This window comes from Centroberyx affinis, unplaced genomic scaffold, assembly GCF_046629955.1.
Source record: "Centroberyx affinis isolate AG114_WGS23_722 - 3 ecotype Tasmania unplaced genomic scaffold, CSIRO-AGI_Caff_v1 ptg004373l_1, whole genome shotgun sequence".
Taxonomy (NCBI): domain Eukaryota; kingdom Metazoa; phylum Chordata; class Actinopteri; order Beryciformes; family Berycidae; genus Centroberyx; species Centroberyx affinis.
The window spans coordinates 107274-132517 of NW_027282067.1; the positions used below are offsets into that span (position 1 = coordinate 107274).

Genomic DNA, 25244 nt, shown 5'->3' on the forward strand with positions numbered 1-25244 from the left:
ATTGAAAATTATATGTCAGAGTAAGCAGTTATTGTCCTTACACAAGGTCCAGTCTCAGTCATCCATACAGTCGCGTTCCAGATGCACGCCAGATGTGCGCCCAACCTTTGGCATTCAAACACCAATCTATTGCATAACTGTAAAGTGACACTATCCGCATGTATTACAGCAGAAGCCAGCATGTGCCCGGCTTAACTGTAACATCAATTTGTTTATTTGTTATCTGTGACATTACATTTAAATAAAAAGTTACATAATATTGTTTGATACCATCAATTGTGATCTCTAAGCTGTATTGTTATATGAACTGAATGGGCTCCAAAACCAGCTTGTGATTGAGGGGAAAGATGTGGAAGAAAATGGCCCTAAATAAAATCTTTTGCTGTCCCTCCTTCAAATAATATGTCCTATTTGTCTCAACTGGAATGCCAACTGACTAGGCATGTGGCACACCCCAAAACCACATCTCCAATCCAAACACCGCATAGTTTGTACCCTCACTTTCACATTTAACTCACTGATCATTTCATGATAACAGACAGAAAGTATTCAACTGCCTTGATGCTAAACTGAGGGTGTTTTTGTTGTTTTGTTTTGTCAACAATCTCCACAAAATGCCCCATAAAGAAAACATGTTTTTAGAAATTTTACAAACTGATTTGAAACTGATATTGAAAATGAGATACATATATTCCATTTAAATAAGTATTCAACCTCCCGAGTCAATACTTAAAAGCTTATTTGGTTACTGGATTATGGGACTTCTCCCATTCTTCCTTGCAGATTGGCTCAGTCAGGTTGGATGGAGTGTCTTTGAACAGTTATCCTCAAGTCATTTCACAGATTTTCAATGGGATTCAAGTTTGGTCTTCAGCTGGGCCACTCAAGGACTGTTGTCACATTGTTGTCAAGAAGCAATTCCAGTTTTGATTTGGCTTTATGCCTAGGGTCACTGTCTTGCTGGAACATAAATCATTGCCCCAAGATTTTTGGCCTTCTGAAGGAGGTTTTCCTGAAGAATTTGTCTGATTGATTGATTGATTGATTGATTTTATTTACTGTATGTGCCATACACCACATGGTGCCCAGCCCATATGGCTTGCAAGACACAAAGACATCACATTCAACAAACAACAAGACTAGGTCAAAACCTAGTATATGGCTGGATCGTGTATGAGTGTGCCTCGTGCCACGGCCGGCCAATGGTGTAACTAACTCCGCTCTAGACTGCTAATACAGAATAATAGTCCATACATCCATACTGATCTCCGTTCCAGCGCGTCCCATCTCCTCTCTCCGCCGCTGTCGTCTCCACCGCGCCCACAGCCCGCATTGATCCTCCCGATCCAAGCGGCAGGTGTTCTAGTACCCATCGGTGCCGAAAACGGTGTTCGCCGGACACCCGCTGACGCATCGTCGTCGGGACCCCCGCCGAAATCTCGGCTGGATCACCGGGAACAAATCGGCGCCCAGCTATCGGCACTGGCCGGAACCGTGGCCCCGGGAAACTTCGAGAAGGTCGGAAATAAGCCCTCGGCGTGATGAAACCTCCATGCTTGTTTGTGTCTCTGTCTCCGCCGACAGAACAGAGGGCTGTCAGGTGGACTGAGCTCGCGCATATGCATTGAAATAAACGGTGATATGATATAATTGTATAGATTCTACTTTAGCTTCAGCTTACATGCATGATATTGGTCAGCCTGCTTACTGTGTGGGAGAAATGGGCTCCTGATCTCAGCGGAGAAACAAGATGGCGGAGAAAATGAAGCTTAAATTTCTGGCTCTGTGGTCCTATGATGTGCCACGTGCCACGGCCGACCAATGGTGTAACTTCATACTCAGTCAGTCAGTCAGTCAGTCAGTGACAGACATTCGCGTTTATAGGGCTGGCCCCGCTGTTGCGGTCCAGCCAAAAAGAACCAGAAACAAATAATAATCAAAACATACAAATAGAAGACATGCATTCCAAAAGACTCAAAAGTAAGTCACTCTGCTACAAACAGAACAGGCCGCAAGTTCATACAGCTAATCAATTTTAACATTGTAATAAACATAAACATACTTTGCCTTCAAACATACAGCATACAAATTCATCTTCAGCAACACCCAGTTCACATAACAGTACATAATCTCTCTTCCTCAACGATAGAATTGAACCTGCCCACCACAATTGCCAGTGGGAGGGTCCCAGTTCTCAACTGGGCACACAAAGACCTTCTGGATCTTTCCAAGGGTAAAGTAACATAAGGTTCTGGACTATACATGTTCTTAATTTGATCATATGTTCTAAGTTTTGGTTTGAGCCAAATGTCAGTAGCCCATTTTTCTTCATAGGCACAGAATAACGTGTTTAATATAGTGAACACTACATCCTAAACCATTTCAAAAAATATATTTCTGGTCAGTTTCACTGAATACAACATTCATATCGTTACAACCTGGATAGTTTGATGTGCTTTGTCCCAGTTAAAAAAAGTGTTTTGCTATTCTACCCTCTGGCATATTAGAGAGGCGGTTTCAAAGTCTAAGCATTTCCCGTTTTTGCCTAATCACACATGGCTCCCAGCCCATGTCCCCTTGGATCGCCAGCACAGGTGCAAATTTATTCACGCCCAGAAAGCAGCAAATTGTCCAGTTTTGAATTCCATTAACCTTGGAAAATGCCTTACTACCCCAGACTCCAGCTGCATAACATAAAACTGGGGATACACATGCATCATAGGGTTTTGAAAATGTAGCATAAGTTTGTTATGCCTGTATTTGGCTCCGCTCATTGTTCCCTGTATCCTTACAAGCCCCCCACAATATGATGCCACTAGCATACTTCACAGTAGGAATGGTGTTAGATAGGTGCTGAGCTCTGTCTCTGCCATTTCCGCCACACACAGCACTTTTAATTTCATGAGACCACAGAATATTTTGCCTCATGCTGTCAGTCTTTCACATAGCTGTTCCCACACTCCAGGCATAATTGTCATGTGCCTTTTTCAGGAGTGGCTTCCTTCTGGCCTCACTGCCATACAGTCCAGATTTGTGAAGTGTTGCATTGACTGTTGTCCTTCTTGGAACATGTCCCATCTCCCATGCTCTGCAATTCTGTCAGTGGTCTTTCTCGCCCCTGTTGCTGTTTGGCAAGATGACCAGCTCTAGCAAGAGTCTTTGTAGTTCCATAGTTTTCCATTTCCTTGATAACATACTGGGTTATTTTGTACCTTTCCTCTATGCATGGGGAAGCGTATAATGCCTTTATGTGCCTTTGTCTGAATTCTATGGACAGTTGTTTGCGCTTCATGGTAGAGTTTCTGCAACAACATGAATTGTGATCTATGAGACATTATACAGACATTTGTGTTTCATTCTAAATCATGCACAATCAATTGAATTGGCCACAGGTAGATCCAATTAAATTACAGAGACATCTCAAGGACATTGTAAGGAATGTGGATGCACCTTAACTCAATTTAGAGTTTAACTGCAAAGGGGTTGAATACTTAGTAACTCAAAACATTTCAGCTTTTCAGTTTATGAATTAAAAAAAAAAAAAAAAAAATTGTATATGATACAATCTAAATAAAAACATCTACTTTTATGTGGTAGTATGTGTAAATCAGTGACAAAAAATAAAACCTAATTTAATCCATTTTGAATTCAGGCTGTTACACCACTACATGTGGAAAAAGTCAAGGGGATTGAATACTTTCTGAAGGCACTTTACATCTATCTTTACAATCACAGTAAACATATGGACTAAGTCCTACTCCAAACAGGAAAGTTGTGAAGATGCAGAGGTCAATACTGTTAAAAACTGAGTCTCATAGAGCCAGAATGGCGGAACCCGTAGATTCCCATGGATCAGTGGCTAGCTAAACCCAGCATTGTCCCAGGGATCACAAAGAATGATAGAGAGCTATTGCAATTGTAACATTAGCACCATGGGGGTATTAATAGTAACGCCCGGTGCCAAAGGTACAGTGGTACAGTATGAAGTGCTCACAGTGTGATTACTTGGTATTACAAATAGGGACAGGTGTGTGTACGCGGGGAGACATTGCATCTTACATACAGACACTGACGCATGTAAATATAGCAGTGAATGTGCAGCTCAGGAATGTGACCAGTATAGCATAGACAGTAGAGGTGGCATAGGTCATTGAGTCAAGCAGCTAGACACGGCTTACTGGGTCGGGAGATACAAATTATTTGCCCTCTATTATACCTTCTACTACCACCCCTAAAGAAATTTAAGGTTGTTTTTGTTTTGTTTTTTACATTGTATGGATTTTCATATTGAGCCCATGACACAAGAAGGCATTGATATCCAGGCATGGAAAATACCCCAAGAAGTGAAGTTAAGATAACCTCCCTGAAATCACTCACTTATTCCAACAAAAAACATTGTATTTGGTATTTGGCCATGTTATAGGCTTAATTATCCACAGATCACTGTATGAGTGACAGCAATTACAATGACTGCAGTTAAACATGCAGCATGTTATACAGAGTATCACTTTAACATATCTGCTATAAATTCTCCCTTCATCATCATTAGGGTTTGCACATGCTCATTAAAAGCCCTGAGTGACTAAATCCCAAGCTTGTCTTAAAACAAGCTTGGGAAAAAAAGTCAGTGTCCTTAAGATCTGCAGTGATTCTCTGAGCCTGTGCTGGAAGGGAGAGTGTCAGCTCCCTGCTCATGCTGTAGACCACAGATTATTTTAAGCCCTCACCTACGTGCATAATGTGATAATATACCAGGACATCAGTGGAACATTCAGGAACTCAATGGAGCACTTTGCAATCCTTTTAGGACTCCTGAGAGAGTTATGGTACTGTCACACTGTAGAGGGGCATGAAAAATTCCTCCACTGTCATTTACATTGTTAGTCAATGTACCTGTGTACTCTGATGACATTTTGGCTACTAAATTCTGATTCATAAATTTCATCTAATTTCACCCAATGTTTGTGTGTTGGTGTTTTTAAATGGGTGCAAATAGTTCTCTCTAGTCTTAGACAATGCACATTGCTGTAATTTAAATTTCAGCCAAATTTCCCTTTAAACCCATTTGAAAAAAAGTGTAGTTTTGTTTAAGATAATAACAATAATAATAATATTCATAATGTTTATTACTATAGCACTTTTCTTACACAAAGTACAAAGTGCTTTATAATTCTAAGAATAAAAACACACATGAATACACAAATAGGACATACATAGACTTACTGTGTATGATGTAGTATGTACATGATGATGTATATGTAGTATGTATATATGATGTACAGTATATGTTCTATGTATACAGTATGTACTACACACAAAACACACACACACACCTATGGGCAATTTCGAGTCTTCAGTTCACCTGACCAGACAAAAGGATAGACAAAATAATACAACTGGCCAAGTCTGAAAAGAAGACTTAAATCAGTAATGGGAGAGAGAGAGAGGATAATAGAGAGACAGTCAGACCTATGAAGCTGTTTGCAGCAGTGACTGCTAGAACAGTTTCCATTCCCCTCACATCAGCAGACAGTGGAGTATTCCCTTTTACCTGCTTTCACCTTTGCTTCAAAAGCAACAGTCTGGAAATTCATAGGTCGTATATCTTACAGCAGAAAGGCAGACAAGCCATCATCGCTATTTGATCTTGGGTCATTACCAAGACACTAAATGAAAATACAAATTCAGTGTGAATAAAAAAAGGTGTCAGTTATTTATTGTTGATGTCCAATAGAGTTGTCAGTTGATCACTCCATTTCTCTAATATTGACCAATTAAGGTTCACGCCTCAAAAAATCATATTATTATAATATTTATATAGTCCTCATATTATGATGCCTAGTGAGAATAGAATGAAAGCTGTTTTTGGTCACCCTCAATACTTTTGTTTGATACGTGGAAAGACGAAGGAAAAATATGTGGTAATGGACACAGATTCCAGCAAAAACAGTTGCAGTATGCTGTATTATACACCAAAATAAGCCTATTTTCCTTTTCTTAGCCAAGTATAAAGCTCAGAAGAGACAGCAAAAGACCATGTTCAGTGTTCAAAATGCACACTTTCAGTGTGCCTGTAAAGTTCCTGAAGCTGCAGTTGTGAATTTGGTTGATTGTTCCTTGGTATAGTTTGTCCAGATGTCTTAGGATAAACACTACACCAGGGAATTCCACTGATTAGTTCCTCTTCTCTGGTTGAATATGAGCTAATCAGTGAAATCACCTGGTGCAATCATTGGTTGGAATGACAGCCTGCATACTCTCGGCACATGATTGCCCATCCCTTAGAGGAACTGAACTGAGACAAAGTGTAAATGTCACCTCCCACACTCTAAATGTTTGTGACAAAACAAGACAGATACATTTTACCACAGATCTCTCACGCAATAATCAAAACCATTAATAAAAATGAAGGTAGTTATTACTGAATAAGAAGATATAAGTCTGTTCTACATCAAAAAAAGTGTTGCAACATCCACAAATTAACATAATTGTTATATATTTTGATTACTGTTTAATTTGCAAATAGTAGTGGTAATGGTAGCAGTTGTGAAGTCTATGCAGCATAGACCTAAGTGGAATGGGGATTTTGCTTGCTTGTGCAAAATTGTGATCATCCACTGGGTTCATACACAATGTATGTTATCAAATCATCGACTTATTGCTCCCTTGGCATGGCAGTGTTAATGAAACAGTTGACTCTTCCATTTCATTTCTCTGTTTCTGGCCTGTCTTCCTATCTTTCTCTCTTTCTCTTTTCTCTTCTCTTGATTTTCTTCCATTCCTACACGCTATCTTAAGTCCCTTTTTTTAACTCCTTTTTTTGCTTTCAAATATTACAATCATGAGTAGCAACAAGAAAAGTGCCGAATGAGAGATATCGAGCCGTAACATCCCCTCCAATGCTATAATAATCTTGTTTGAATGAGGCTTACATCATGCGGTTCCATACAGTCAATGTTATGCTCAACAGTGTTATGTGCTTTGGAGAGCATGAGCATTCAACTGTTAACTACAGCCTCGGGGGATTTGATATGTGTATAGGCTTTCTTTAAAGGTTTTTCAACTCAGCACTTAAGACTACATTTCTTTGTCCGGACTCAGAGGGTATATATCTAGTCCCAGGCTTGAATAAATACAGAGCCCAAAATGTCCTTGAGAGACTATCACACTGAACTCACACACACAGTGTATAGATGAAACTGGTAGATACAGGCAGTGGTTATTAGTCAGGTAGGAAGGAAATGCAATGTGTACCTGCTTCAGAGCAAAGGAGACTGCCTCTAGGTTTCAATTTGGATATTCAAGTCATGCAAGGGAGCTGTTAACTAAGTCAACACTGGGAACTAATAAAACATTATATATAAACAGTAATTTTGTTTTTATATATACACAGTTACAGCTACATTATAGCTACAATAGTTGCTATAATGCTATACACTAACTTAATAATTTGAAAATAAGTGTAAACAAAGCCTAGTTTGTCTAAGTGGGAAAATACTTTGTTGAGAATTCAAACTGACAAAGTGTGAAGATGCAGCTTTCTTATAAACAGGGCTGTTGCCTGAGTTTGTGAGACATCTTTTGGTGAGACACTTATGTATTTTGAATAACCTTGTCATGGTGTGCATATTTTAACATCACTGGTGCAAAGGCTAGCTCCACATTTAAGCTGAAAGAAAAAGTGAACAAGCAACAGATAACATTTGCACATTTTATTCATTCATGAAAAAGACCTGTTTTTTTCATTTTTCAGGGGGTTTTCCCCAATATTGTGCATTTTCACAGTTTCACATATTTGCCAGAACTTAACCATTTTCAAGTATTGGTGTAAAAGTCAAAGCTAAACAAAAGAACACATACTATATTTTCTTTATTTCAGTGCTGCAAAATATCTTCAAGAACATTATCAGAAAACAAACCAAACAAAATGAGAAACAAACATGGTAGCCCATATTATCCTATCTGCTACAGTTAGGGATGTATTTAAACCATGGGACTATGTCATCAAATAATTTGATTTCTGAAATAAGGAGAAAACAGCAAGATGAACAGACATGGAATATCAACTTTCTTTTACATGAATATAACCAATAGTAAAGGCTAGGAAATGAAGGTAGGTGGTCCTGAGTGTGAACTTGGGATGTTTTATTGGTTCAGATAATGGGCAAACTTCACCGATGGTCTACTGAGTTGTCATGGGGGTTAAAGGACTACAGAAAGATCCATAGCAAAGGTAGCAGCCCTCAGAAGAACTGTAATGGTGTGGGTTTAGGAGAGGAGGCTTTCATTCAGTTGGCACAACCCTAGTAGAAAAACAAGTAGAAAACACTACAGGAAAGAATTTTCCATATGGCTACACTTTGTATGCATGTGTGTCTCTGGAAATGCAAATGAGTTAAATGCGTTGAATGATCAAAAACGTTTGAAAACTACCGCAAGTGCCAAAAGGTTTTTGATCTCAAGAATCACTAACGATATCCTCCTACTGCATACTTTTGGCTTTGTCCAATTTTGGCACTATTTGCCCACCATGCTCCATACAAATGATGTGCGATTGTTTTCTGAGACATGTTTTTGGAAGCACACAAAGCACTTACAAAGTACTTTTAGGATGTGAACATAAGATACACATAAATAACAAAACGTGAATAGATTCAGACACACATATACACAGAGAAGCGGTTTATTGCTCATGATCCCTATGATATAACATAGTGTTGATAGTGGAGAGGCACCCACATGATAACCCCAATGACGTAAATGCTCTCATCCATTCCCTTTTAGGCTTCTGCGTAGCTGCTCACCTTAGTTTAATAGCAAAACAAATAGCTCCATTACTGTGCATTGGTACATAGGTGTGTGTCTTTGTATATGGCTTTGTAAAAGCATGTGTACAAGTGTATGTGACGTTCAGAGGGTCCACGTGCAGCGCTGATAAATGTAGTTCACACTGCCAATGTGACACTGCTGTGACAATCAGATACCACGCCAGGCCTGCTCCTTCCCCCTCGGGGGGGCCTCTGTCCCTGTTTTATGACAAGGACATAACCTTCCCTGCACTGTGAGAGAGAGAGAGAGCAGTAGCACATCAATGAAACTCATTCGTCCTGCCTAAATCCCTCAAATGAGATTTGTCACATGCACACACACACACACATTGTGTGGGCCACTCTGCGTGTCGAGGACTAATTACATTACACTGTGTCCAGCTTGAGTACTATGCATGGCGTCCATATGCCAGTGCAAGACATTACAAGAAATTCCCCCACAAACAACAATGGCCCCATATTGCCTTCCTCAAGAAATTAGCCAGGCATAAGTTCACCAAGTTCATAATGTGAGTCACAGCTTTTTGTATTCAAAACAAACCACAAATTGAAACAACTTGTTTGTGGGTGACATCCAAGTTCAGCTTGAAAAAGGTCAATTTTATTTTAAGATTGTTTTAATGTCTAAATCGATTACATTTGTTGTCCTCTAATCACCCTTTCCCCAGTGTCTTTTCACTAGCTACATTATGTCTAAACTGTGACTGTGACAGCCCCCCTCACACACACGCACCCTTTGACCCTGACCTTTGCCATCTGACCTCACTGAAATCTCATGTATCACTCCAGCTAGCCCTTGTACAGCACAGTGCAGTCCATCTAGGGCATCTGAGTATTTTGCAGCAGATCTAATTATGACAACAGTCCCCAGTAGCCTCTTGCTTCTCTCGCTCCTCTCCATCTCCTTTGCCCTGCGACTGAGCCTGCAGCAGAGGCTATCTCGCTTACACATGAACCAGGCCAAGTGGGAGTGTCTGATTGGGCGATCATATGGGGCTAAAATGTAATTATTAAAGCAATTTAGCTTGTGGCAAATGTTCATCATAGATTTGATGTTAAAGCCCTGGTGCAGCTGGGTTATAATTTGAAATAGTAAACTAATCTACATGCCACTCTGCAGAGCCTCCAGTTAACTGATATGCAAAAGAGTAGAGAAGTCGTTATGCCATTTTAACTGATATAGCTGACTTGTCATACCATTAGATTGTCAGGGGAAACATATCACACATAATTTAAGTGAGGTCTTGGTAGAGATCTCAGCCAAATCAAGATACTACAGTCTCAATTCACAAAATTGCCATATTATCTAAGTGGATGGACAGATAATTCTGAAAAACAAGGAAACCATGTGACCTTAGTCGAGTTTGCAGAATGGATGTACATTTTATAGTAAGGAAATACTAATGCAGTGCAACACCAGTAGCTCACAGATCTTGGTCAAGTAAATGGAAACCAGGCTTGCATGCAAATTATTTCTTTGACTGCAACCAAAACACAACAACTGCTATGCTGTGCACTATAAACTTGCATAATAATGTGTCAAGCAAAACAAAGCTGAAAATGTAAAAACAAAAATTCCCCATTGACAGAACAAACTCATACAGGGCCAACACAAATCTGTGCCCCTTTACCCACTTAATGTTGGGCTTTGCTGCCACGGTTGATAATGTTGATTTTGTTGTTTTGCTGTTCATGATAAGGAGATAAAAAGCCCTGACACCAAATTCAGCTCTCCCCTCCCCCTGCATTTGAGAGATTTCAGTTTGGAGCTGAAGCCCTGCTCAAAGATTAACGGTTAACTGGGCATCGTCTCGCTTATGGTGGTATTTAGCTGACCGGAGCTGTTTGTGTGTGTGTGTGTGTGTGTGTCCGAATGCATGCATGCGTGTGTTCATGTGCGTGTGTGTCTTACAGCTGCTGGTGGTGAAATAAAAGGCAGAAAAGCACCACATTTCTGCAGTGGGAGCTACAACTGGCAAAGCCGAGAAGTGGGTCATCTATATGCCAACCAGGCAGTCAGGATCAGACTTGCATGCCTACCGCTCTGCCTTTCCTCCTCAACAACAGAGAAAAAGAGGGAGCAAGAAGAGGGGAAGGGAGGGGAGTGGAAGAGAAGAGTGGGAGAAAGAATATCGGTGTAGATGAAGATTGTAGATCCGTAGATTGAGGATGAAGAACAAGAATATAGTGAACATAGAGACAGAATGGAGCGAATTTTTTGATTTTAATATATACTATTGTGTGCACACAATACAGAAAGAAGAGGGACATTATAGATTTAAAGGAAGGCAACATTAATAAATAGAATGTGTATAAGATGTCAGACAGAGGTGAAGGAAAGATGACAAGAAGAGGATAAGGCTTTCTTGCACACACATAAAACATTTCAACATATGGATTCCCAAGGGAGTGATGACTGATCCACTGTTTTCTCACGGACAGTGCCGTCTTATTCTCCAGTTATGAAAAGCAAAGTCATTTCCCCCAGCTGCCGCTGCTGCTGCTGTCTGTGATTGCTTATTAATAACTTTATTGATTGTTCGATGTGAGCAAAGCAATCACTGACAACTGTGGTGAGAAACAAGAGGCCAGACAGGATGGATGAAGAGATGAAAGAGAAGGGAAGGGAGAAGTGCTTTATGTGTGCTGCACAGTGACAGAGAGCCCTGAGATGGAGTGATAAAAAAAGACAATGGAAAACTTTTTTTTTCTTGCTAAAGGGAAGTTGTTGAAACTGTTCTGACTGCCACTAAACACAATAAAGTCTGAATGAAATGAGGTTGACTGATGAGTACCTTTGAGCGCCTTTTGCTTGAGCTAGTATTACATGTACAATTTATTGTGTTGACCACACGTTTTAAACTTGAGTGCCATTGACAAGGGTTGGCTTTACTAATGTTCTCTATATGACCTCCTAAAAAGGGACTCTAGAGCATCTCATGGTTCTCTTTGCCTCTTTAAGATCCAGGGTCAAAATGCACTTGAAACACTTTCAGTTACCTTTGTGTCTGCCAGGAAGTGCTGATTGTACCTATCAGGCAATATACTTGTCAGGTAAATTCAACTCAAAGAAGTATTCAACTAGAATTCTGACCCAGGTCTTCCTCTGCGGCGTTGTTCCTGTCCTAAACCCACACAGCCAGCACCAACAGTCTGAAGGAGAAGGGACAGATGAGCAAAATACTGCATTGCACTTTGTTTAAGGCTAAAAAGTTTGCAGTGGAAAGCAATGTAAACTTAAGGCAGCATGGATTGAATGTCTTGCATGTTTTTAAAAAAGTACTAAAATCTACATCACCCAATGCAATTCGTATTCACTCGCGTGAAGCACAAAACAGTGCTTGTTCATGACAACGACAAACAAAATTAAATGCACTCTCTCCCAGCCCATAAATAAAAAACACAACTGGTATTCTTACACAAACTTTGCGCATGTCCATGTATGTAGCATGTACGTAGACATGGTCATGGAAATACTTGGATTTGTTGGTTTTCAATCCACCCACACCCGCATCCCTTGACCCAAATCACCAAAAGATTTTTAAAAAAGAAAAAAACACAAACAAAGAAATTCTCATCTCTGTTTTTCATTTTTGCAATGACTTCATTTAGCACAGTGAGACCCGACCCAATTTGAAGGTAGAATGGTTGCAGTTTGTTCACTCCAGTTTGTAAAAGTACGTTCCAGCTCCCACTTGAATGCAACACCTGGCCTTTTTCTCAAAGCTGGTTTAGTCCTTGTTTCATTTGTGTCTCTCTCTCTCTTTCTCTCTCCATCAGTTCATAAAACACAGGAGAGAGGAGGAGAGAAATTGAGAGAATATAGAGGCAAGGAGGAGGAAAATAAATATCAAAGGAAAGTTATAACAAGAAAAAAAGGAGTGAGAGTTGGTGAAAAGCAGGAACCAAAAAAAAAAAAGAAAAAAAAGATGATACTGTCAAGGTATCCAAGGCCAGTCTGGTCAGTGGGTCTGTCAGTCAGTCAAATAAGTCAGTATTTGGGTGGGATAACCACCACAGGGTCACCAATCTTTGGCCGCCACATCAGCACCTGGGCGTCATTGGCATTGGGCTTGACCATGGCATTAGGGGGGATGGGCTCGTTCTTGCCCAGGATCCGAGGTTGCTCCTGGGTCACAGGCTCATGCAGGACAGCCCTGTGACCCAGAGGCTTGTCTGGGTCCACCTGGATGTGGAGCTGCATCCTCCAGCGGATCGTCTGCAGGACTAGGGTCTCTGAGGTGGCCTGGTTGATGGCCACCAGCCAGGTAGTAAAGCTCTGGTCACGGTGGATGCTGCTAAGCTGAGGCACGTTGCTGTCACTGACCGGCACACCCCAGGTCACGCTGGGGTAGAAGTTGTCGTTCATGCTAACGGTGAACTTGCTGTCCTTCTTGGTAGGGCCTACGATGGTGCAGGTCTCTGTGGTGTTGCCGTACCAAGGGTAGTTGACGCCATCAGAGTCGCTGATGGCCTGTATCTTGCCGTCACGCAGGTCAGGGAGCTCCCAGCTCGACCTGGAAACGGAAAGGAGTCAAAGATGAGGATTTACCCAGAAATGGAGCTAATATATTTTCTGAATCAGTCAGTCAACTATCTAAAAACGTCGGTCAGACTACAAGAGTCTTGAGTCAATGCTTCCATCCACAACAGTTCACTGTAAAACCAATTCCAAGATAGGTGTTGTATTGTTTCTTGCTCCATGTTGAAGAAGCTACAGTTTACATTTATGTCACAAATATATTTTGGAGTGACATCATTTCAAGAACAAAAAATTATTTCACTTAAATTGTAAATGCATACTTATGTGGATTGATTCAGGCACATTGCCATTTTAGGTTTATTCCTTCATATAAAACTGTAGCCTATAACAACTTATCAAGAGTGGAGCAGGAAACCTCTACTGATATAAACTGTCTATGTGAGTGGAAGTTGTTGTTAAAAGCAACTTCTCTTCCAGTTCATTCCCTTGTTATTTCTCTTTGAGCTTAACTCCCTTTGGCTGTTGCCAGGATTGCTCTCGGATTTCAGTATTGTTGAGTCTTGTGCCGCTTCACACTACATGAGCCCAACCAGGCTCAGCCCGACAAAATCAAATATCTTGTCAGGCCAAAGTACCAAAGTCTTCCGCCTTGAGTCCATTCACACTACAGGATAATATGCACAGACTGTCGAGCCCAACTTGCTTGACAAGGATATCATCTAAAATTTCTCTTACCCAATGTTAAATGGGCTGAAAGGTTGAAAAATAAGGATAAGAGGAGATTTGGGGATATCGTCCTTCAGCTTGGCGACAAGTGAATATGTTCTACAAACATTCAGTGGCTGTTGAGATTGAGGTCAGCTCAGGCAAATTAACTACACCAAAGGATTCCTAGAGTTAAGCGCTCTCCTGCCTGTCTCACCCTTTCCCCATGAGGAGGAAGTTGAAAAATTTGCATCTCAATAGTGTGACATGGTTTCTGCTTGGTATGACCTTATCTAACAATACATGACAGATAACAGCAAGACATTTACTCAAGGCCTACCACTTGGACCCTTCTGCCTATTTTCAAGCTCTAAGAGTGAAATTTAGGAAAAAGAAAATGGCTTATAGTATTGAGACACAGCAGGTGACACTGGATGACCGAGGGACCTCGTAAACTCCGGTCCGCCCGCCTATTGATTTTCTGCTCGCAGCAGGAGAAGGATTACCTTTCTTTCCCTGAAGTCAAGGATCAGCAGAATGGAGAAGATAACAGTATGATCACCAGCCACATGACATGCTGCTTGCTTACCTCAAATAGCGATTTATATATTCACCCAGGGGGTGAGATTAGCATGTCAGGCATGATAATGGCTAGTCCGTTTGTGTGTGTGTGTGTGTGTGTGTGAGAGAGTGTGTCCATGCATACACTTGAGTGCGCATATGTGCATTTTTGTTCTGACAAATCACCTTATCCTCCCAATCTATGCCTCCGAAACAATTTGCAGCAATCTCTCCATGTTCTCAGATACCCAAAATATTAACTCAACTCCCATGGCGAACATGTGCATCAGATTTACTGTGGAAGACTTCTCTTATTTATCATTTATGAACACATGACTTGATAGAAATCTTAAGCTCTTCAACCCAATTGAAAAGACTACGTGCCCCACAAGCACAAGCGCTGGACAGCTAAACTCCCCTTTCCCTCATCCAAATGCATTCTCCTTCATCATCAGTAGATTTCTCTTATCAAAAACTACTGGGAGTTACTCATTGGAATAAATCTCATGGGAAGGACCCTCTAATCTAACCAAGCACCATGCTGGTTTGTTTTGCCAGGCAGATGAAGACCAAACACATGCCGGTCACTTTAACAGCCATCCTTGTGTTCATATGAAATGTTTCTGAACTGTCTCGGTGAAAAGGGTATTTTATACTGCAGATAAAAGCAAGAGTTTGTGTGTTTACAAAGCATGGAGCGAGGTACATGCAGACTGTGCACTCAGAGACAGAGACAGAGGGTTGGCTGATTGTGTCTCAGCAGCTGGAGAGAGGGTGTAATCAATCACAGCATCCTTGAGTCTAACCACCAGTGAGTGAGTGTGTGTGTCTGTGTGTGAGTGTGTGCACGCATGTGTGAGCACTCCAAATGCACAGTCTAGACTACTATACTGCCCTACAAAGGCAAACGGCAGGAACTTCTTTTTGTGTGTTGTATGTCAAAGTTCATGACTAGGGCTCAGCTTTCATTTCAAGAAGAATTATAGCCATAAATGCTATTAAACAATGGTATTAAACAAACTAGCCAATTTTAAAACTACTTTTGACAAGGCAAGAGAAAACATTGAAGTCATTTTTTTCAGTTTCACTACTCACACAGTTACTGCTCTTTGGCTTTGTCGTGCAGTACAGACAGACTTATTAAGTCACAACATAAGTGTATCAATATGTTTGTGTGTGTGTGTATACCTATTCATAGACATACACATACTGTACAAACCTAATAAAACTTTACCACAATTTCTATATAAGAGAGAGAGACAGCAAGAGAAACGGAGAGAGGATGAAAGTTGATGTGTGACGTATTCAGAATCCAAGGCGCAGAGCCAACAGAGAAATCATCCACATTACCATCCTCAGCCGTTCTGTCCAATTACAGCATCCTGAAGGTTTTTACTGCCATGAAAGACACTACTTAGTATGAGAGTCTCAGCAGTGAGAGCAGACTCACTTCTTGCATCCTAAGTGTCACTGCAAACATGGACGGCCAGCCTGGCCATAAGTGGTCTTGAGATTCTGGTAAATAGCTTTTGTCATTCTCTTCCTTTGCTGTGAAGAAGAGTACCGGGCAGAATAGCAATGACTTTGATATTGGAATATGTTGATGATATATAAAATATACTTTTGAGTGCATTAGCTATATGTAATGCAAACTTTAAACAAATCAAGTAACCTGAGAATTACTGATGTCTCCAATTCTGCTTTGGGTTTTCATTGGGAGGGCTATCCTGCTTTTTGTTTATATTAAAGATTGGACCTTTAAGTTCATGTTGAGGCTTTTCTGAACTTGTTCTGTGAGAAGGTCCTAAATGCATGTCCTAAAATTAATTTTCCTCCATATACAGAATTCAATATATCGCTAACCAAGGGACATTGACCAAGGGGCATAACCAAATTGACTTTAGCTGAATAAAAAGCCATTATTTACAATACAGTTGTGTGGACTGGATGAATGAGATAATTATTGTAGACACTGCAGTTTACAAAGAGCACTGATCAGTGCAAATGAGATACTACTATTTGAGGGCAATTAATTTTTAGAGAGTAAACAAGGGTTTTTAATACCATATCTCTCTCTTTCTCTCTGTCTCTATTTCTGTCTCTCTCTCTGAAATACTCACACAGACAAACTTACACAGCCACACTGGGGTGGAGGTGCTGGGGAGGGGACTGTGTCTCTAATCTTAGACATGCAGCACTGAAACATCCTATGCTGGAATGGGTAGCGATAAAGCACGTTTCGGGTATGTGTCAACTTGTGGTTGGCCACTACAAGAACACCGTTTGTCTAACATTGGTGCAAATTTCCCACATGCATACACACACAGGCAGAGAGAGAGAAAGAGAGAGACAGAAAGAGAGACTTGTTAACAATGATTGCAAATAGTGTTCCTGATATAAGGCACTACAGCATGTGACACGTGTTTTAAACATATTTTAAAGCTGAAATTGTTTAAGTTTGTATTATTTGTAAACACTGGAGCAAAATAACTGTATTCTAATAGTGGGATATGAAAGATGCATAGAGATCATTTTTGATGACTATGTCCTGATCTTCAAAAATCTATCTGTAGGCTTCAAGTACTTCAACGTCTATAGTCTTTTCCAGTCCTGCAGCCAGAATCCCACATTAGAGATGACTATGCTACTGACTGAACTAACTCACAAGTGCAATACCAGACAAGTCAGCCTTTCTGACTTCTCCATCAGTGTTATACTCATCTCCCTCAGCACTAACGTTACAGGTGTGTCACTCAAGCTAGAGAGAACTGTAATATATTTCTAACAGAGTGAGTCTCTTTTGTCTTGGACCTGTATGTCCTGTACCTAGCTGTGCTGTGTGCCACTTAGCATGTTCAAAACCACACGCTTCACTTTGGCCAAGGATATTATCTTTGCCAGAGTGACTTTATCTGACTTTCTGTTTAGAATGTCAAAGCTATACATGTAGTCTGTTCCCTATGGACGTATCACAATGCACCAATAGTGCCCTAAGAAAACACAATTGATTTTGATGCCTTGCTGATCATCATACAGCTGCAACTATCCAACCTTTAGTCTGATGTAAGAGGAAAGTCTTCGACACACTGCTGCTCGCTCAGGTGTTTGAAATATGCAGGCAGTCATTGCTGGGAGAGGGATTACTTTAAACAAAAACATAGACAGACTAAAAGCAAGAGGCCCTTGAGCTGCCTAGAGTCCCACCATAATCACCATTATATATTACACATAACCAGTTATGCTACTGAGGTCATTAATTAAGCTAATTAATACATGAATTAGCAATTATTTCTCTAATAGAAATGTCATACATAAATATTAGCAAATTTATGCAGAAAGGAGTGCCAAAATATTCTACTCAGATCATCTACTCTACAGGGGAAACCTGTGGTTTAAGTATGACGTTTCTACCATGTGCTGGTTCTTGAGTTATTGTGTTCATGAGAGTGTGTCTACACGCACACACAAACACACACACACCACAATGACGACGTAATGTCCCATATACCATGAACCATGGTGGAGGGACATAAAAAGCACAGAAATTGAAGAAAGAAAGTGAAGATACATGTCGGTGTTTGAGACAAATTAGTTCTGAGATGAGACCAAGAGCATCACATTTTAGTCTTAAGCCTGGTCTTGACCCACAAAAATGTCATGTACACACATTCAACACACTTGATACATTTCCAGATTGTGGCTTTGACTATTTATGCATTGCATATTTGAAAGTTACTTTGCTGTGTCAGCTGTTTTAAATCTCTTGTTTAATTTTGCTAAACTAAAATAGTGTCTTCGGGTGTGTCTGTGCCAATGATATGTGTGTGTGTGTGTGTGTGTGAGAGAGAGAGAGAGAGAGAGACAGAGAGAGAGAATGCTCATGCCTGTGTGTGTATATTTTATCGATGAGCAGCACAGACCTACCTGCAGAGAATAAATCAGCTACTCCTGCATACAAGAACATTAATTTACTTTTGTACATATGTACCAGTGCAGACCAGAATACAGAAGAATTCAACACCACCCAGCTAGACAGATACAGGCCTACTAATCATGGACAATTTCCAGTTTTCAATTTCTCTGAAGAATGTATTTACTGCCAAATCATTCCATCATTAGCCTACTCTTAATTTAAAAAAATGCTTACACTGTCAACGCAGCCTTTTGAAATGACATGGCCTAAAATGTTCTCTTTCTAACCACTTGGAGTTGGCATTGAATCTCTCCTTATTTGGTATGAGCCTATTTAAATTGTTGAGATACTCTGCCAGTCATTTTTACACCTGATCAAAAAATTATAAAAACTTCTGCCTAGATAATATCGGAACACCTTCTTTGATGGTAGTCGTTGCAGACCGAAGTGAAGAAAATGTTTAATTCTCCATGTCTTTCTCTCTTTTTGTGCGACAAGCCCTGAGCCACTGAGGGGTGAAAATGAGTTTAGTGTTATCTGATTAAACGCCTGTCATCTCATCCTTTTAATCGGGGCTGGGTAGTAACAAAATAAATGCAACAACGTTATTTTAAATAATAAAAAAGGTCACTATATTCTGTTACCTTGCCTAAACAAATTATGCTTCAGATCACATATAGGCTATTTATGAGAAATTAGAGGGTTAGGCTAGGCTACTTCTGGGAAAGTGAAAGCGAGAAACTCAACGCCATTTAAATAGTGGCAGGTGCGTGGTGTGGCACAGCGGAAAATTTGTTGCTATGCAAACCTGAAATAAGCTTCCTGAACTTTGTAATTTTTAATTTTCGTATCTCTACCTTTATACCTCAAACTGAAAGCCTACTGGGTTTGGGTAGCCTAATCCCTGGGATTACGTTACTGATTACAGTTTTGATGTGGTATCTAGTAACTGTGATGGAATACCTTTTCAAAGTAACCTACCCAACTCTGCTTTTAATTATTGATAACCTGAATTGTGCCGGCCCGCGTCAGAGGTGTCAGCTGAAGTTACCCCGTGATAAAGTTATCCAAAAGAGCTCCAGGTGCTTCCATCATCATCATCATCAGCGTTGGGCTCGTTATTCAAAAAGTCATTACTCGCTATTCAATTTTAAAAGCAATATTATATCTTTACGCATTAATCCCTGGGATTCAAATTGGGAGTCGTATCCTCAATTACCTGTAAATGATCGGGGTAACCAAATAGTGTTGGTGTCCAATGTTCTTGTCACCATTTCGCTCGATAAAAAAAAAACAGCCTGGCCTACTTGCACCAATAGAGAAAGTAAACTCTTCTGCCATTTCTCAACTAACTCAGCGTGAGTGGTGAAAACGTGCTGCAATTGTGCTGAAAACAAATCAATGGATGATGGTGGGATGGGCCTATAGTTTGTGGATATTTCTACCTCAATCTGACAGTTAGATGGATGCTAAAGTAATGACTGTTGACTACTGAAATTTAAATAGTAGTACAGTGCTCCTTACGGGGAAAAGCCGGCTATGACGCGTAACCGAGTGCCAACATGCTCATCACCAAACAATGATCATCATCAACACCCGTCTCCGAATAATATAAAGAGAGCTGGTGATACTCACATCCCCTTGTTTCCATACTTATTGTAGAACTCCATGTGGTTGCAAGCTTGAATCCAGCCGATGGTCCATGTCTCTTTGCCGGCTACTGGCGGCACCAGGACCCGGGCAAGTGCTCGGAAGTGGGGTGTCCGGTAGCGCAGGACCACACTGGAAGACTCGTCGATGCTGGTGGGGTTGGAGTCGATGGAAGAGTTCACCTCCAGGACGACGATACTCTCTCGGAAACTCTTGGGCTTACACCTGATACTCTGGATACAGCCCATTGCATTAAATAGCAACACAATCCACAACAACGTCCAGAGGTCTGGAGAAGAAGAAAGACGCATGGAAACAGCAAGAAGGTCACCACAGTTGGATCCACATCATCTTGCCCAAAAATAGCATATGAGAATCAAAAGTGTTTATTCATAGCAGACTGTTTCACTAAAAAGTCATGCATCCTGCAACCAGCTCTTTGATCCAAAACTACTGTCAGAAAGAAGAAAATGCAAAACAGAGGGCGATCTTCACGTTCACGGGCGCATGCTTTCCGGTGCGTAAAACGCCACTTCACCTAAAAAGCGAAGATAGGCTACAACTTTCTGTTCCGTTCAAACTGTCATGTCAGAAGTCATTGCCTCCTCAAAAGTGCTCTATCGCCTCCACGGAGCGAGACGGCGCTCGACCTTGTGGCAACATGCATCCATTGGGAAGGTGTGCTTCATTGCGTACGGTCCAGGTTCATTATGAGATAAATAGGCTACAATTAATTAGAACCACTGACGTTACATCTCGCCGTCATATTAGCCTCGTGTCCTTCTGACTCTGTAGGTCCATTATCATGTTCCCTATAGGCTGTCATGCTATATGCATTACAAAGCCCCTATCTCCAGTCTCCAGTCTCTAGTGACAGGACTTGTAATCGAGAAATATATTTTAGTGTGCACAGTGGACGCTGACACCAGAGTTATAAATGACAATATGGCAGCGCAAAGGTGACGCTCAAATTCTGTGGTGTAATGTCCATTTAATCTGCAGTAGCCTCAATTAATCAAAATAAAAAGTGATATTTAACGATTTTTAAAAAAGGTTCGTTCCATATCTCAATACACAGTGCGGATTAAAGGATCATGCATTGCAATTGCATGAAGTGTGGTCTATTTTCAGTCGACAAAAACAACATGCACAGAAGTCTACCTATAAAACAATTCAGCGGAGAGTCACCAATTTCATCAGCTAGGTGAAATCTTGGAGAAATTCAAAGCCGATCTGAATGAACGGCGGCTCACACAGTTCCTTGGTCAGAGAGGTAATTCCGTTATCTTCTCACACCCGTTCCCGTTATTTCTCCTCTATTGCTGCAAATTATTTCAAGGTCCCACAGAGGTAGCATTTCGGCAAGCATTTAAATCTAATCGAGTTTGGGGTTGAGCACCGCTACATCCAAAGGCAACCAGGTCAACTTTAGCCCCGATTTAACGGGATCCATGTTTTAAATTAAAATAAATAAATTATAAAGCTTCTAAAGGGATGAATGCGAGTTGTCACATATTTCGACCAAGCCGGCAGTTCGAGTCCTCTCTCTGATGGGATGCAATTTAGCCTAAATTCCTGCACAAGCTGTCATTTCTCTGTGCTCGTCCCATCGCAGCCGCGGCAGGTTCACCCTCCCGCATTGGTCTATTTCAGCGGCTTGAGAAGCAGCTCCTTTATAAGTACCTTTGAGACGACACTTCCGCTCTAAGCTGCAGGCATGCTGGGAAATGTAGGTCTAAATGATGCTACCCCACACAACGCATGGGAGTGACTGTGAGAGCAAGGCCATCAGTCAAATTGGTCCGAACTTGCTGCAGGAAATTTTATGTACAAATTTATTGTTCTATACTACAAGCCCCCACAAGAAATGTAATAGGCTTATGTGTGTCCACTTGGTTCCTACACAGCAAATTTTCCAGTGTCAATAAGTATTGATTTTTCAGTGACAATTATTTGGAGTTAAGAGTTGGCTGTAGTAGTATCTGAAAGTGTTAAATGAACTTTTATGAGTGTGGACTTATTATTTGATAATACAAGATTAAAATATAATCAACTAGAAGGGCACTCGGAGAGCGCAGACCCCCGCCAAGGTTCGTGCTATTATTGCTTGTTCGTGAGTCGGATCCGGATCCACTCCAAAATGTAATGGGTTCTTCCTAGGCCCATGCTAAACCCTTCCACGAAGTTTCATGAAAATCGGCCCAGTAGTTTTTCTAACAGACAAACAAACGGCACCGAAAACATAACCTCCTTGTTGGAGGTAGGCCTAATAAGATCACTGTAGACTCACTGTGGAGTACGAAATATACACATGTCTCTGTAGGAATATTATAATGATGTCCTGTCAAGATTAGGCTATTTGTGTCATTGTTGCCTCAACATGTCGTTTTGTCCATAAGGAGGACATGAGTCAAAATTCATTGACTCATTCAGTTTCATTCACTTGTATCTGTGTCAGTTACCTCTGTTGGTCAGTAGATGGCTGTTGCCATTGCTGTCATGCCTGTCGTATGTTGTGCCATAGGTTGTAGGCTAATAACTGTGTCGAATTGGAAGGGGGGGCGTCATGTTTACTCCTGTTGTGATGTCACTAACGCTCTTAGCTGCCACCGTTCCTTATGTGGAGGAGCAGTGTCAGTCGGGAAGCAGCAGCCTGCACAGTTCAGCAGTGTTGCAGAGAGGCTCTGCTGACCGAATCATCCTGGGGTGCGTTGCATTTGGTAACGATTTCTCCTCGTCTCCTCGCCTCGCGTCTCCTCCTCGGCTCCTCGGTCAGAGGTCACGGGGGAAACGAGGAGAGGAGGAGAAGAGGCGAGTGAACCGTGTCCTGTCAATTGGAACGTCCTCGCACGCGCCACACTGACGTGACGTTTCTGATGTGTGGTATTTGAGGCGCCTCACTGGCAATGAACCAAAGTTTTATTCTTTTTATTCCCCTAAATGACCATAGCTCTAGCTGTAACAACATAATGTGCAAAATACACAATGAATTGCTGTTAATGAGGTTTAGTAAGAATGTATTCTCCCCGAAGAGAAATTCCATAACTCACACAAACACAATTCATAAGAAAGATTAATACAGAATGAGAGACGGATCAAGGCTACTTACAACTGTGGATTTTATCTGTCATTTTTCTCTACACGTTTCTGACGGTATGGAGCTGAGGTTTAGGCTATAGGCAGTGTATTATCTTCAATCATTATTTCCGCATGGAGGATACACCTGAGTATCTTCCGACCACGCCTCTTTGGAGGACGGAGGCGAGGAGAGATGAAGGATCCTTCATGCGTCTTAAAGGGCCGCGAGGACGGAGGAGAGGACGCATTTTGACCAAATGGAACAAACATCTGGTTCAATGCCTCCTAACGGCCACTAGGGGTAGAATGAATGAAGGAATGAATGAATGAATGAATTAGTATGTGAGTGAAGTACTTTCTGGATCCATGTGGTTCTTCGCATCTAAAAATACTTAACAAGCTTTTGTGAATACAGAGATAGTTTTTAATAGGCGCCTTAGCTCAACATGAATCTTGAAACGTGTAGTTTTCCAGTTTATTATGTAGGCTAACTTTTTATTATAAGAAGTGAACAAATTATCTGTTTTGCATGACATGCTGAACATGATGCATCAATGGATGATTTCCTCACTCAAGTATAAATAGTAGGCTGCTCTTGTTAATGTATCCGTCTTCTTGACTGAGTGGCCTGCACTCGCAGTTTGATCCCCATTCATTGCAATACGGCTGACTGTATGAAAGTGATCGGGAAAATCTACTTTGATGCTCTGAAAACTCTTTACACAAATAAGATAGACTACATCTTAGTTGTGTTCATTTTATGTGATAGAATCATTAGTTTTACACTTGCCTTTCAAATAGACGGTCTCCCTCCCTTTGTTTAGGCTCTTTGTTTATTTGCTTGCTTCATTATTCTTCTTTTCTTTCTTTCCAGAGGGAATTAGTCTTTTGACAGATAGCGCCATCTAACTGTCAAGTCTGACGAGTGTATAGGTCTCTCTCTATCTCTTTCTCTCGCTCCCTCTCCCTCTCTCTGATTTTAGTGTCAGGGCTGGATTTTGAAGGGTTTTTGTATATGTGGATGCTCTGCCCTTCAAAATTCAGCCCCTCTGACACTAATGTCATTTTTAGGCCTAAACAGTGCCTTGGTTCTTCTTCATTAATGTGTGATGTCAGCTTAGCCTAGATAGATGTTGGGAATTATTGGAAATGTACAATTGATATACTTGGGTTTGATACTTTAAGCTCTTATATTGGTCAGCTTCACAGACAAAACAGGTGGTGAACGTGAAACTAGCTGACAGGTGCGCTAAAGGAGCAGGAGGATCACTGCAAAAACTATCCATCCTGAGTCTTGAAAACATTTTTTTTTTTACGTAAAACGTGAAAAAAAAATCTTCCAGTGGGGCGAGATCATTTCACTTATTCCAATGCGTATCAACTTGTTTCAAGGCTTTGTTCAATCAAGTGTCGTTTGTGGAGTGATCTGCCTTTTTTCTTGAGAATTGTCTCGTTTCTATAGAAAATTCCTGAAACACGGAACGTTACATTTGAAACCAGCGGAAGCATATCACCCTATTGACAGAATAATTAACTTATTTTAAGAAAAATATTTAATAAGACTGAATATGAGACTAAAACAGATGTGATTTTCGCCGTGACAGTGCCTCTGCTTTGCCGCTATCCATTTAAGCACCTTGGAGAACTCCCGTCCATAAAAGAGCGCACCGCAGAGGATGAATTGGGATTGTGCGTAAAGTACGTCAAAACTGCTGGGGAAAAACCACAGATGCTGCACTGTCTGGGCTCGCCTGTCTTCACTGAACAGTCTTTGTGGATGAATGTGAATGACTGTTCACTTCTTCAGATTTTAGCGGACTAAATCGGTCTACATTAGATTTGCTCGAGCAATTTCTTGGATGTCAGTGTGGCATTATGAATATGGAGTGTGCTGGAGAGATTTGAGTGATGCTATATGGGCCATATTCACCCGTCGTCTGGTAAGATGACAACATTTGCCTGTGTCTTGCGCATTTCTTGCATGTTTCTACTCTGGGTAAAATCCATGTTAGTTTTTCACCGTTCC

The 25244-nt window shown here is 40.9% G+C and overlaps 1 protein-coding gene across 2 annotated transcripts; it reads right to left on the bottom strand.

Moving 5' to 3' along the window:
* Positions 1-7741: 7741 nt before the first annotated feature.
* On the bottom strand, positions 7742-21767 carry fam78ab (family with sequence similarity 78 member Ab). 2 transcript variants are annotated; one of them, XM_071543756.1, is made up of 3 exons: positions 21302-21767; positions 20126-20429; positions 7742-13345 (listed from the first exon to the last, which is right to left on the bottom strand). In XM_071543756.1, exons 2-3 carry the CDS (start codon positions 20386-20388, stop codon positions 12820-12822), a joined length of 789 nt encoding a protein of 262 aa, XP_071399857.1. In that variant the 5' UTR covers positions 20389-20429; positions 21302-21767; the 3' UTR covers positions 7742-12819. The 2 variants fall into 2 exon arrangements, with proteins under 2 accessions (XP_071399857.1, XP_071399856.1); XM_071543755.1 differs by having other exon boundaries at positions 20126-21767.
* Positions 21768-25244: the final 3477 nt, after the last annotated feature.

Bases quoted from the DNA above. Each gene is read 5' to 3' on its own strand.
- fam78ab (XM_071543755.1), bottom strand. From the start codon at position 20,451: ATGCGTCTTTCTTCTTCTCCAGACCTCTGGACGTTGTTGTGGATTGTG. The intron at 13,346-20,125 runs GTGAGTATCACC...TTCCGTTTCCAG, and splicing joins AAGTATGGAAACAAGGGGAT to GTCGAGCTGGGAGCTCCCTG.